At 51.9% G+C, this 14,166-nt stretch overlaps 1 protein-coding gene across 1 annotated transcript in view; it reads right to left on the bottom strand.

Annotated features, from left to right (window-relative positions):
- Window positions 1-560: 560 nt before the first annotated feature.
- The window catches only part of LOC133359910 (NACHT, LRR and PYD domains-containing protein 1 homolog), a 39,940-nt gene continuing 26,334 nt past the window's right edge, over window positions 561-14,166 (bottom strand). The window contains exon 6 of the mRNA XM_061578469.1: window positions 561-657. Within this exon, the coding sequence (XP_061434453.1) occupies window positions 561-657 (97 nt within the window). The remainder of the gene's footprint in view (window positions 658-14,166) is intronic.

Here is a 14,166-nt window from a genome sequence, read left to right as displayed (position 1 = left end):
GTTCATTTGGTGAAGTTACATAGATAGAAAGATACAATACAAAATAATATATATGAGTTGTATAAGGGTGAAATAAAATAAGTAATAATGAAGCCACTAATATAGACTGCAGTCTATAACGTCGATTTGTTCTTTTTGCTGAGTTTCAAACTTTTATCGTTAAAGAAAACGCGAGTTGTAACGTCCGTTTGTCTCTGCTATGTGCTCTGGAGACTTGTTTGTGCACTGTTCAAAACGTCCGGGGAGGTCATGTCAGGTGGTCATCTGCCAGCCTGGAGATTTCCAGATAGTCGCTAACCCCTCTTTGCCCCGAAGATTGTTGTTTAATGGCATTTTACGACCTCCAGATGCTTGGTGTGGCTTGTGATTGGTAGAGTTGAGAGTTTTGGGGGTATCTGTTTTATATAAAAAAATATATATTAAAAATAAAATATTGGTCGAAATATTCTTAATAAAAATTTGGAAAAAGGCTTACATATACAACACCCCCAGGCAAGTTAGGTGTAAACTCCCTGGGGTTCCCGGGAGGAATTTGAAAATGTCCCGATGAGCCCGGCTCCTCACGAAGAGCAGTCGGCCGAGCAAACGGGCCCTCCGCTCCCGAAGTTTCCGGAGACGGCACAGGCGGCGGCATGGGCGAAGTTAAACGTGCGGAACCTGAGGACAGGATCACATAACTCCCCTGAGGACCAACCTCAACGGATGCACAGCTCAGCTCGCCCGACACACCTGACACTCGGCCCCTGTGTAGTGGAGATTATATGAATTCACATGGCACGATGAAAGGTTTTAGGCGAGAGGGATGTACAAACCAATTCTGTCTACCCCAGCAAATTTGGACGCACTGGGGCCGAACGGCTCAAATCACATCAACTGGCCCCCTCCAAGGTTTAAACAATTTGGGCGATGTACCCATCGGTACCTGGGGACAATGCAGCAAGGCTCTGTCACCTGGAGCCCACTTATGTCCGGAAAGACGGAGACCCCTTAGCCGCTCATTTGCCAATTGGTGTCAATTAGAATTTTCCCTGGAAAGCCTCTGAAGAGTAAGCCGCACGGGCTCCGAAATTTTAGATTTAGCCTTGCTCAGCTAGGCTTTTAATTGGACATCAATCGGTTGGTCATGTTCTCTCCCATACAAAATGGGAAGTAGCCGGTGGATACGTGAGGGGCCATTCTATAGGCAGCCAGGACCCCGGGAACATGCTGATGGCTCAACATGGAAGTCAGAGTCCTGTGCAACCGCTCCACCATCCCATCCGTCTGGGGGTGGTAGGGCGAAAAATAATAGATTAGATTAGAAAAATAATAGATAATAATAAATAATAGATTATAATAGATAAATAATAATAGATAGATAATAGATTACGACGTACTTTCTTTTTTCCCAAAAAATCACACACTTACGTGAGCATTTTAGAAGAAGTTTTTTTTACCCTGATCGGTCAGAAGGTGCTCAGGGGCGCCCTTGTCCATGTAATAGCCGTGGAGGAATGCCTTGGTGATGACCGCCGCCGACTAGTTGGGAAGCGGCTAGGCCATCGGCCACAATGAAAAATATTTGATGCCCACCAGTAAATACTTATTCCCACGAGGGGTGGTAGGAAATGGACCGAGGACATCAAGAGCGACCAGCTCATTTAGGCGGGAAACTCTAATGGATTGCAACGGTGGACAACATGGTTCAGATGGGGGTTTCCGCCGAGCGCACTGCACACACCCGTTCAATATTGATTTGAAGCTTTCGTGACTGCAGGAATCCATACTCTTTGGTTCTTTCGGTAAAGTCACGTAGGTAGAAAAATAATAGATTACGACGTTTCGATCGCAACACAAGCAATCGTCATCAGGTGAGACAACTACGGCAAGAAAAAACTGCTGAAGTAGGTGAGAGAGCTGCTTTGGCACGAGGTTATATAGATATCGGGCAGTAGGGGGGAGAGAGAGGGGGGAACCCCACAGAAGTACTGGGGGAGAGATCTGCTGAGAGACCCTGCAGTAGCACTTGAGTCAGAGATCCGAGAGAGGCACAAAAAGAGAGAGAGACACAAGGAGTCGGAAAAAACTGCTAACATAGGCAGGTAGGATGGAAACATCACAGTCAGTTAAGACTTTACCTGATTAATAACGTCCTTCCAATGATTGCTCAGTGTTGAAGTTGTGTCTGTGTTTATAAATCTGTATGGCTTTATAAACAAATCTCTGGTAATAGCCGGTGGGTTTGCAGAGTACCTTCGTCTTGGAAAAGTCAATTTCGTGTGAGCCCACTGCGGTAAAACAATGATCAGCAACGGCAGAGCTATTGGTCCTACCATGTTTCAGATCTGCCTTGTGTTCGCGAACGCGGTCCGAGACATGTCGTTTCGTTTCCACAATGTAACTGCTGCCACAGCCACAACTCAGTTTATAAACACCCGGGTATTGCATATTAGGAATCATATCCTTTACAGATGGGATCAAATCAGGATTTCGTGTACATTAGCGACATCTTCCACCATCCCGGTGTAACAGGCTAAAATAACCCCTGCCCTGATTAAGTTTGGCCCAGGTCAGAGTATACCCTGGGGGATAAAGTGTCCTAGTGTAATAAAAGGACTCGAACACTTCTTTCTGTCTTCGTGTCTTTATTCAGGTTCACGTCTTTACCCACACGGCACTCTGTTATAACTCCTGTATTTGTAGCCCCCGGCTATTCACTGCTATTATAGCTTCCTCACCCCTCTGACTCTCTGCTTCATCTACTGTAACCTCCTCCCTGCAGACTTGCTGCTACCCCTATGTGCAGACCCTCTGGCTGTCACTGTATGCAGACCCGCTGCCCACTCTCTCTGTGCAGCCCCGCTGCTGACTGCAGCCTCCTCGCTGCTTCGGGTCGGTCACCGCTGGCCAACGGTGCCGATCCTCGCTCCCCCCGTGTTCGTGGCGATCTCGCCACACCCCGCTTCGCCCTTCGTGGCCTTCCTCTGTTCCTGGTTCCCCGTCACTCCCTCTGCTCTTCCGGTTCCCCTCCTTCTATACTCAACCCCTCTCCCCCCACGTGACCTAACTCCTCCCCCCCTGACGGCACCTCAGAAGGGCCGTTTACAACCGCATTACATCACCCTCCCCCCTAAAGAAAATCCAGCCGACCTCGGCTGAATTGCAACCTGAAAAGCAATGCGGGTGTAAAGGGCCAACACGCAAAAAGACACGAAGCATTGAAGAACATTATAACAATAACACAACACAATCTAACGAAACGTGAGGGATTTCGAGCGAGTACGGGTAGCCGGGCCGTCCCGGACGGTCGGCGGCCCACCCGCCGAGCGGGAACGTGGAAGGGTTTTAGGGGCGACGGGCGCAAGTTCTTCCGTCGCCATTGGAGGCCCGCCACTGTCCCGCTCGCGTCCAGAAACATCCCGTACTCGCGTCCGCGGAGGGATAGGAAGAGCTGCAGGTCCCGTGGGTTCTGCGGCTCCGGTCGGCGTCCCACAAGCGGAAGGTCCTCCTCCCTGCGCTGTCACGGCCGGCTTGTCTGTGAAGGGTACGACAGGCGCTCTCGCAAGGTCAGCAGACACAGGCAAGGGCGAGTCGGCAGCAACAGACCCCGGCAAGGCAACTTGGGGAGATGACGCATCCGGCCGTGGGGCAATGTATGGCTTCAACCGGGACGTGTGCACGAACCAACGCCGTGCACCAACCTGAACACGCGCCGACTGTGGGTTGGGAACCTCAATGAGGCGGACCGGACCCTGCCAAGGTCGATGTAATTTAGGAGATGTACCTGGCCGCACCTGTGGGCAATGAAGCCAGGCCAGGTCCCCCTTTTTCCAGGGACACTCCCCCTTTGAACGTCGGGCACACCGCTCATTCCTGGCCTGAGCCTTGGCAGTAGCCATGCGGGCATTTTCCCTCGCCTCAGCGACACGCCGAACGTTGTCCTTAATATACTCAGGAAGAGGCTTAACAGGCCCCCTCGCACCGGTTCCCAACTGGTCATGAATCGGCGGCACGTTCTCACGGCCGTACATAAGGAAAAACGGCGAGTATCCAGTAGCCGCGTGCGGCGTCATGCGATACGCCGAAAGCACCCCAGGGATATGCAAATCCCAATCAGATTGGTTTTCCCCGACTGTATGGCACAGCATGGCGGACAGAGTCCGATTCAACCGTTCCACCATACCATCCGTTTGCGGGTGGTAGGGGGACGTCCGTATCTTTTTAGTTCCAAGAGCCGCACACACCTCCCCCAACAATTTAGACGAAAAGTTACGTCCCTGATCCGTAAGGAGCCTCTCCGGAGCCCCTTTGTCCATTACATACCCAAATAGAAAGGCGTCCGTGATAGACGCCGCTGACTGGTCAGGCAAGGGCCAGGCCATCGGCCAGCGAGAGAGGTACTCCACCCCCACCAGTAAATACTTATTCCCTTTAGCTGATGGCGGAAAGGGTCCCAAAATATCTAACGCCACCAACTCATTAACCCGAGATACTTTAATCGATTGTATCGGCGGAACATATGGATGTTTAGGCGGCTTACGGCGGGCACAATCGGGACACGCGCGAACGTGACCGACGACATCCGTCGTCATGCCGTGCCAATAATAGTCTCGTTGCAGCGTCAATAGGGTTTTCTGCACCCCCAGGTGTAAAAGTGTGTCACAGTGCAAAGATCGAATCAACTCATAGCGCAATGACGCAGGCACAACAAGACGCCAGTGTTCCTGTATCCCTTCCCTCCACATCAGTAACCCATCTCGGAGAGCAGTTTCCGAATTACCACCCGCACCGACTTCCTTACCCGCCTTCTCCGTTCGTTTCCGTAACGACACCAAAGAATCGTCCAACATTTGCTCCCGAATCCACACAGACCTTGGAAGACGCAAAATCCCGTCAGCCGGTCCCCCTTCAACCGGTCCCGGTGTAAGCGGAGGTTCGAGAACATCCACTGCCCGCGCGACAGGTTGAGAGGGGGCTGAGCCGGTCCACACCTATGCGTCCCCGACGCACACGCACAAGGGGATTGTTGCGGCAACCTGGACAGTGCGTCCGCGTTAGCGTGACGCACACCCTTCCGATGGTGAATTTGGAAGGAGAATTCTTGCAACGTGTCCAGCCATCTCGCCAATTGTCCGGATGGCTGGTCCATCTTAAGAGCGTACTGCAAGGCCGCATGGTCCGTTCGGACAATAAACGACCGACCGTACAGATACGGTCGAAATTGGCGGAGAAAATACACAATAGCCAAAAGTTCCCTGCGAGTGACGCAGTAACGAGTTTCCGCGGGAGACAAAACCCGACTCCCGTACGCCACCACACGCTCAACACCACCTTTTGACTGGGACAACACCGCCCCAATCCCGGTGTCACTCGCATCAGTATCCAGAATGAAGGGATGTTCAAAATCCGGATAATCCAACGTCGGCGCAGTAGCCAGTAGGTCGCGCAGGCTCCGAAACGCCGCCTCCTCCGGCGGTCCCCACACAAATTTGTGCCCCTTCCCAGTAAGGAGATGCAAAGGCCTGGCGATAGTAGTGAAATTCGGAACAAACCTCCGGTAATATGAGGCGAACCCCAAAAACCGACGCACATCACCCACCGTGGCGGGGGTTGCCCAATCCCGGACACACGCAGTTTTCTCTGGATCCGTGGCCACCCCGTCCGCACTAACAATATGTCCCAAGTATCGAACGGAACGTTGCAGTAGATGACATTTCTTAGGCTTGAATTTCAAATTAGCAGAACGCATTCTGGCAAAAACGGCCTCCAACCGCAATAAATGCTCATCAAATGTGCGGCTGAAGACAATAATATCATCTAAATAAATGAGACATGTCTCCCACTGCAACCCCGTCAATACCAACTCCATCAATCTCTGAAAGGTGGCAGGGGCTGCATTCAACCCCATCGGCAGACAGTTAAATTGGAACAACCCCTGCGGCGTACGGAACGCTGTCTTTTCCCGCGAGGGCTCGTCAAGGGGAAGCTGCCAGAAGCCCGAAGAGAGATCTAGCGTTGAAAAAAACTTAGCCCCTGACAAGGCGTCGAGAGAATCGTCCATACGCGGCAGGGGATACGCATCTGCCACCGACACTTTATTTAACTTCCGAAAATCCACACAAAATCGTAATTTATCATCTTTCTTTTTAACCAACACGACAGGCGCACCCCACGGGCTATTAGACGGAGATATAATATCCGCTTTCAACATGTCTTCCACTGCCCCTCGAACATGCTCACGCTCAGCCGGACTCATCCGACGCGAGTTCAAGCGGATAGGGGCCGCGTCCCCCGTTTCGATGTGATGAGAGAGAAGCGAGGTGCGTCCCAAGTCCAAATCGTCCGAGCTAAACACATCGGAATAGCTCGCTAATAATTTATGAATCGCACAACGCTGCTCAGCGGAAAGGGCCGAATTTTCCGCACATAATTCGGCGATCCAACGATCGTCCACCCCTCCGTCGTGTGAAACACCACCCACCAGCCCCCCGTCCGGAATGTCACTCTGAGCCGTAAACGCCGTAGTGGCGTGTGCCACAACGGTACCAGCCGGCACACACACGCTTTCAGAAGTCGCATTTAACACCTGCAAAAACGGGCGCTGATCCGGACGGACAATGGTTTGCGCCCCCACCAGTGCCAATCCGCCCGTAACAGCGGCGGACGGCGACAGCAAAATTCCACAAGCACTCTGCCGACCCGGAACCGGCTTCCGGTATCGTAGGGGAATGAGCATCTGCGAGCCAGGTGGAATATCAACTGAAACTTCCGATAACGCCTGCACCTGGGCAACCGGAGCCGGTCGCCCCCAGGTGGACTGTAAAAACGCCAATTTGCGGCCCCCTGGCAGTTCAATGCAATTTTCATTGATTCTAATTAAAATGGGCATCTTAGCCAAAAAATCCGTGCCCAACAAGCAAGGAACCGCCAGGGACCTCGAAATTAACACAACGCCCGAGGCCGAGACCCCCCCGATAGAAATATTAGCGTCCACCTGTCCCACGATGCCCATACTACCCCCGTTCGCAGCGATGCAGGCAGCGTAAGCCGGCCTCACGGCCCCCGGTGGGATGTTCAAAAGATGGAATATGACATCCGAAATAATGGTCGCGGATGCCCCGGAATCCACCAAAATACGCACGTCCACCCCTTGGATCGACCCCGGTACAGTGGACGAACCTGTAGCGGCCGCGACAACCCGCCGAGCCAACTTACGCCACTGCGTTATCGAGCGACAAGGCGCAGATACTGGCCTCCCATATTTTAGAACATCCGCGTCGCACAACAACGGCGATGAGTGAGGTGTCAGGCCTTGCCGGGTGTCTGGTGCGCACCGACTTGCCTGTGCCGGAGGGTCTTTCTTTGGGACGTCCGCGATCGAGGCCTCCTGCTGGGGCGGCCCCGGAACCCGGGCCCAGCAGTCCCTGGCATAGTGGCCCCGACGGCCGCAGCGGAAACAGTCGACGTCGGGTCGGCGCGCAGCAGGCACCCCGTCCCGACGTGGCCGCGCCGGCGGCGGAGCCCGCGGCCCCGGCTCGCTTCGAGCCGGCCACGGAGTGGAGGCGGCCGACAGCTCCTTTGGGCCGGTCGCATCCGGCACGTACACGGCCTTTGTAGGGTCCCACCCTACGGCCCCCCCATCGACGACAGGACCGCCCGTCCACGCCGTGACTTGTTTCCAGCGGCGGAGATTGAACTGGGCGTCCAAACACTTAGCCGCGGTCCGGGACGTGAGTTTCTCGTGACCGCAAGCCGGCATAGGAATGCCCAGATCCCGGGATAACTCCAACATCTTCCCCAAGATGAGAGGTTCCAGCAGGTCAGGCTCCGTCTCCGGGTAAGCGGCCATCGCGAGTTCCAGCGCGGCGCCCCTGTACGCTACAGGCAACTCCTCCGGTGCGCGTTGCCGCTGCACGAAGCGGCGATGGGCGTCATCCGGTGGCTCGTACGCGTCCGCCATTTCGTCGAACACTCCACGCAATGTTTTCTTCTTCGCAGCTTTTATAGAGCGAAAAAAACGAACAGACTCATCGTCAAGGAGAGTCGGAAGCACCTCCAGCGCCTCGGCGTCCGTCCACCTTGCCGTTCGTACCGCCGCCAAAAATCGACAAGCGAACGCACTCCAATCGCCCCCGATGGAGAACTCCTTAACAGTTGTAAGGTGACGACTGCGGCTCCTTGGCCTGCTTCCGTCCGTCACCGACTCTTCCGGCGGCAAGTTCAGCAAGGCGTCGCAACGCGGTGTCGCCAAGATGGCGGACGATCTTCGTGGCGGCCCCAAGATGGCGGCTTCCCGCCTTCCGTGGTGCGCCACGCCCAAGATGGCGTCTTCACGCCGCGTGGTCGATGGCGGCGCCATCGAAGACGACCCGGGCTCCTGCCGATCACCACCATCACCTTCCAACGCCGCCCTTGGCGTGACAAGGTCACACAACTCCGTGATGACGGTTTTTAGGGTCGCCAGTTGCTCCGCCATCCGGGTCCATCTTAAATCTTCGTCCTTCAACGCAGATGGGTCGGGCGCAGCGGCAACCTCCTCCACACCCGGGCCCTCACGGATCTCTCCCTCCGCCGAAGTGAAGCCGACCTCAGGAGGAAGATCGTCGTCGTCCGATGATGAAGCCGACGCCGGAGATGGGATATTCTTCTTCCTCAGTTGTTTCGCCATGCCGTTTCACTTCTGACTCCAGTGTAATAAAAGGACTCGAACACTTCTTTCTGTCTTCGTGTCTTTATTCAGGTTCACGTCTTTACCCACACGGCACTCTGTTATAACTCCTGTATTTGTAGCCCCCGGCTATTCACTGCTATTATAGCTTCCTCACCCCTCTGACTCTCTGCTTCATCTACTGTAACCTCCTCCCTGCAGACTTGCTGCTACCCCTATGTGCAGACCCTCTGGCTGTCACTGTATGCAGACCCGCTGCCCACTCTCTCTGTGCAGCCCCGCTGCTGACTGCAGCCTCCTCGCTGCTTCGGGTCGGTCACCGCTGGCCAACGGTGCCGATCCTCGCTCCCCCCGTGTTCGTGGCGATCTCGCCACACCCCGCTTCGCCCTTCGTGGCCTTCCTCTGTTCCTGGTTCCCCGTCACTCCCTCTGCTCTTCCGGTTCCCCTCCTTCTATACTCAACCCCTCTCCCCCCACGTGACCTAACTCCTCCCCCCCTGACGGCACCTCAGAAGGGCCGTTTACAACCGCATTACACTAGGATAAACTATACCCAGGGGTTTATAAACTAGACTGGGCCAGACCATACCCCTCCAGGCCAGAATATGCCCCATGTGAAAGTTCAAAGGCAATTATCCATACAGAGAACAGCCGACAACGAACTTCAATCGATATATAAAGAGCGTATAAATGTAAGTAAGAATCTCAATTTGATCAATTGAAGCATTTTTAGAAGCAGTCGAAGCCAGTGAAGTCGAATACGCATGCAATTCCATTGAAGTGTTGTCGGAAGTCACGGAATAGGGTTAGGAACTAAGAAATACAGGACTACTTGGACCAAGATGTCAATGAATATGTAAACACCTCTGGCATCTCTCATGATAGAGTCTGGGCAACAGATGCCGAGATCATGGCCACAGCAAATTCATGTGTATATCGCTCAACACTATTACTATCATGGGGGTATGATTTGGCCTAGAGGGGCATAATTTGGCCTAGGCCATAATATACCCGGGTATAATCTAGCCTAGGCCGTTTTAACCCCGGGTATACTACGGCCTGTGGGTATACTTTGGCCTGTTACACCGGGCCAGAAGTCGAGCTTAAGTGTGGCTAGCGTCTTATGCACAACCAGGTACAGCAGTCACTCTTGCACCGCCCAGGTGACTTTACCCCACAGGGCAGTGGGCACGACAATGTTGTAACGGCGCAACCCTCCATCCCAGTGCATGAGCAATCCGCCTCTGAGGATGACAGAGGCTACACCCCATCGATCACCACCCCCGTCCGCCCCCTTGACATGGCGTCATAATTTAAACAGGGAAGCGTCCTCAACTTGGAGGATTCCCCACTCCGCATGGTCCAAGCTAATAATGGTGTCACGCGCCTCAGGACCGTCGGCTTCATCAGAGGTGTCAACCTCGACCGATGTCGCAAGGGGAGGGGGCAAGGCCTCGGCAGGCGTCTTACAGTGCCCCGAGCCCGAGAAGCACATGCACCCGTCGCTCGTTGGCAATCACGACAGAGCATCCGCGTTCGTATGTCGGGTACCTTTACGGTAGGAAACAGTAAAAGAATAGTCCTGCAGGACTTCCATCCAACGTGACAGTTGGACAGACGGCTGTTCAATACGCAGCGCATACTGTAGTGCTGCATGGCCAGAGCGTACCTCAAAGAGTCTTCCATAAAGATAGGGGCGATACTGCTGCACAAAAAAAAACTATAGCCGAAAGTTCCCGGCATGCGACACAGTACCGTTGTAAGATGGAGACAGGACTCTGCTGCCATATGCTACAACACTCTCCACGGCATCTCTGACTTGAGACAGAACAGCACCAATTCCGGTGTTGCTAGCATCCGTATCAAGAATGAACAGCAAGGAAAAGTTGGGGTACAAAACGCCAACCCCTTATGTCGTTGCAAAAGCAGGTGCGCCTAGATGCATCTTGAGAGAAGACAAATCGTCTTTGTCGACGGCCGGCAGGACGATGTTGAGGTCCTTCGCCAAAGTCAACAGTCTTTCGAGGACCAGCGAGTCGACTCCGTCATGGTCCATCTTCAGAAAGGCAGCCTTCGCTAGCACCAATAGAGTGCTGTAGAAGGCGAGGGGCGTCTCAGCCTCCCCCCTCCTCTGCGCAGTGAACTTATGGCATACATTTTACGGTGGTTCGTAAATTGCCGACATTTGGATGAAGGTTCGCTGAAGCACGGCCCTCTCCGACGGCGGGATGGTGCAAAACGAGGCCAAGGCATCGTCGTCAAGCGTTGCGGGTAGCGCTTTCAGTGCCTCTGCCTCCATCCATCCCGCCAGGTCGCAGTTTGTCTGGAACCGGTGCTCGAAGGCCACCCAGTCAACTCCCGCAGCCGAAAATTCCTTTACAAAAGGTAGACCGCCTGAGAAATGGAATCTCGACAGGAAAACTCAGCATACTTTCAGACTTGGCGGGCTCTCCGTCCCGCTCTGTGAACAAAATGACGGTCGTGTGCGCGGGCTGCGCCACAAAGCTTTCCCGCTGGCGGGTAACAGCAATGGGAGGATCGACCCCACGCAGCTCCAGTGCTCTCTCCTCCACCGCTGGTTCTCCACGGTCGAGGTCAGCCACCATCGCAGCCATGCCCTCGCGAAATTCAGTGAGGCGGGCGCGGAATGTGTGGCACTCTTTCCGGGATGGTGGTGAGCTATCGCTGAGATGATCATCGCGATGCTCTGCCAGGGGCGCCTCACTTAATTTTTCCGGGGTCACCATTCCCGGAGCTGTCTGGGGAATAACGCCTTCATTATCCTCGTCGTCCGACAACGTCCTGGTATGTAGTCTGCATCACGTAAGCAAAGCCTAACTCGGCCTATCTTACCGACCAAATAACGTTTGCCCACTTCTGATGCCAGTTGTAATGGGTTCAACTGAGTCGCAGATGTAGACTTGCAGGCAACACATTTATTCAATTCCAACACACAGGGTAACTTCCCCTTAACAAACAACCTAAGGTGGTGACCACCCGGCTAACTGCACTGATTACAATGTAACTGCTACTATGGACAGGGACCAATGAATTCGGACCTGGTCCACGTGGTGGAGACTTGTTGAACGGAGAACGTAGAACGTAGGTGAAGGTTTCTTCCAGGATGAACAACAACGCCGGTCCCTCTGGGGACAAGGCTTATTATCTCTGTGGTATCCTTCGGTCGGCACCTACACACCCTGTCCTGTAGGGTCGGCACAGCACTTAAAGCGTGGTGCCATCCAGCGCGATTATTCAGCGCACACCTTGCCCCTCTAGGGCCGGTACTACACCCACAACATTGTGGTATCCGGCGATGTCGCTACACCGCACGCCATGCCCCTCGAGGGCTAGTACTAAACCCACAGCATGTTGACATCCAGCGAAGTCACTACAAATGTGTTATGTTCCTTGGCTGCCATTGATTTTAATACATATCATGGGGCATCATGCCTTAAAACTACGTCCTGCCCAACCCCACTTCATTTTCTCATCATATTGAATGATCGTACAGATTGAAATTCAAAATAATCATGATCTATATTATAGAAAAAATAAATTACAAAATTAGCGGATGTCTCCATATATCCATCTGTTATCGAAATAAATATCTTTTTTACACAATCCATCAGCCGCACGGACTTCAGGAAGTGCATAAGTTCAGCTGCATTGACTGAAGACAAGAAACCTCAGAACCGAGTTTAACATTCAGTGTCTCTTCAGCAGTCAGGCTTGCTTTAAAGAATGCTGACGAACTGCCGATGTTAAGATAAGGACACTCTCTTTACATTGTGGGTCCTTGTTCTTACTCTGCTGATAAGCCACTGCCGGTCAAAACTGGTCCAGTTTCATATGATGTGAAAATATTTCTATGACCTATTCAATCACGAGCAAAAGCAATACACATACATTCCTTCAAATATTTGAATTTGTGAAACCCTTTTGAAATACCAGCCATGTAATGTAAAATGCACGTGTACACGTTACAGGTGGAGTTGTGTTAATAATTAAATAATCCCCGAGTCCCTGTATAAATACGGCAGCAAGAGCAATGCTACACTTCAGCGCCTGGAGGCTGGCAGAATGGGGTCATCAAAGAGCAAAGGTAGGTAGCGTGCGGTGATTGTGTGGAGTAGTCTAGAGGTGTGCATGTTCCCCGAATTTAAATGCTTTCATATTTAATGGCAAATATATTGAGTTGATGGTTTCATCTTATTGGTTATTTCGGTAAAGTCACGTAGAATGGAAATAATAAAATAATAAAAATAAAACATTATAAAATAATTCTCACGACGTTTCAGCCACAACGCAAGCAGCCGTCCTCAGGTGGAGACTTTACCGAAAGAACCAAGAAGATGAATCCCTGCAGTCACGAAAGCTTTAAATCGAAAATTGATGGTTTCAATTATGTAACCAATGACTGCACAACTATAACGATGAATTTGGTCTTAAAATTAAATTTGCCTATTTTGGAGTTGTGGGAATTACATAAACGTGTTATTCAAAATTAATTAACGTGTTAGTCTGTCATGTGATGAGCGTTATATTCTGTGGCAAGGGGGATGGGATGGTACACTGGTTGGGTGGATTGGTGATGCAGTGGTGAGTGCATTTTGCTAGAAGCCATCCTGAACTCGATTCCTGGCCGCAATATAAAATCAGTGGCGAAAGATATCTGAGCCAGACCTGCAAGTCCCCTTTCACCAACCCACGTTAAATGAGTCATCAGACCCCTGTGAACGAAACAGTGTGGGAAAGTATTCATTCCAGCAGTGGATTAACAAAGGGCAGGTTTACTTGAATGTCCACTCTTTTATTGACGTTTAATCATTTGTTTTAATGCAGTAGCCTACTTTCTATGCTACCAACATAGGCAGTGTAACACGTGATCGCTGCGCAATTCATCAAGCCTTTTTGAGTGTGCACGAGTTGACGATTATACTGTTGAAGTATATTAGCAGTGGCTGAGGCCACTACTGCAGCACAGGAGTGCATAATATGTATGTGGTGTAAGCACAGCCAAGATGCTAGAGCATAACAAGCATATGGGACAGGATGCAATGTCTTTGCTGCTACGACCCCAACAACACGGGATTGTGTATACAAACTCCACTCACTGTTTCATCATTTTAACTTCATCCTACTCCAATCTGCCCATTTTATCTGCCAATAGTGGGGTAGTTTGTTTGTTGACAAAAGGTCAAATTTATTAATGTAAAAAAACTCGTTCCATCCATGTTTTCCTATAACGCGATATGCAACATCTATTCAGATGGTGTTCAGGATGCAGACAATGCTACGTTTAACCACTACAGTGTAGTCTGTCCACTTTGCATTGCAGAAGTTCCATTGTGGTTTCAAGGTGCTCGTAATAATGGGTAGCTGTAGTCCGATGTGTATTAATGATGGGCAGTGCTGACTCCTGGGGAATTGTTCAGAACAGCAGTATATGATGCTGGCATTTGATGGCCGTGAGCTGCGCTGACCCAGCAAGAGGTCCGGTGAATATTTCCCATTTC

The sequence above is a fragment of the Lethenteron reissneri genome, chromosome 66 (assembly GCF_015708825.2).
Source record: "Lethenteron reissneri isolate LAM-NWPU_2019-01 chromosome 66, ASM1570882v1, whole genome shotgun sequence".
Classification (NCBI taxonomy): domain Eukaryota; kingdom Metazoa; phylum Chordata; class Hyperoartia; order Petromyzontiformes; family Petromyzontidae; genus Lethenteron; species Lethenteron reissneri.
The sequence above is the reverse complement of the archived record's forward strand: the minus strand, read 5'-3'. Positions and strand labels throughout refer to the sequence as shown.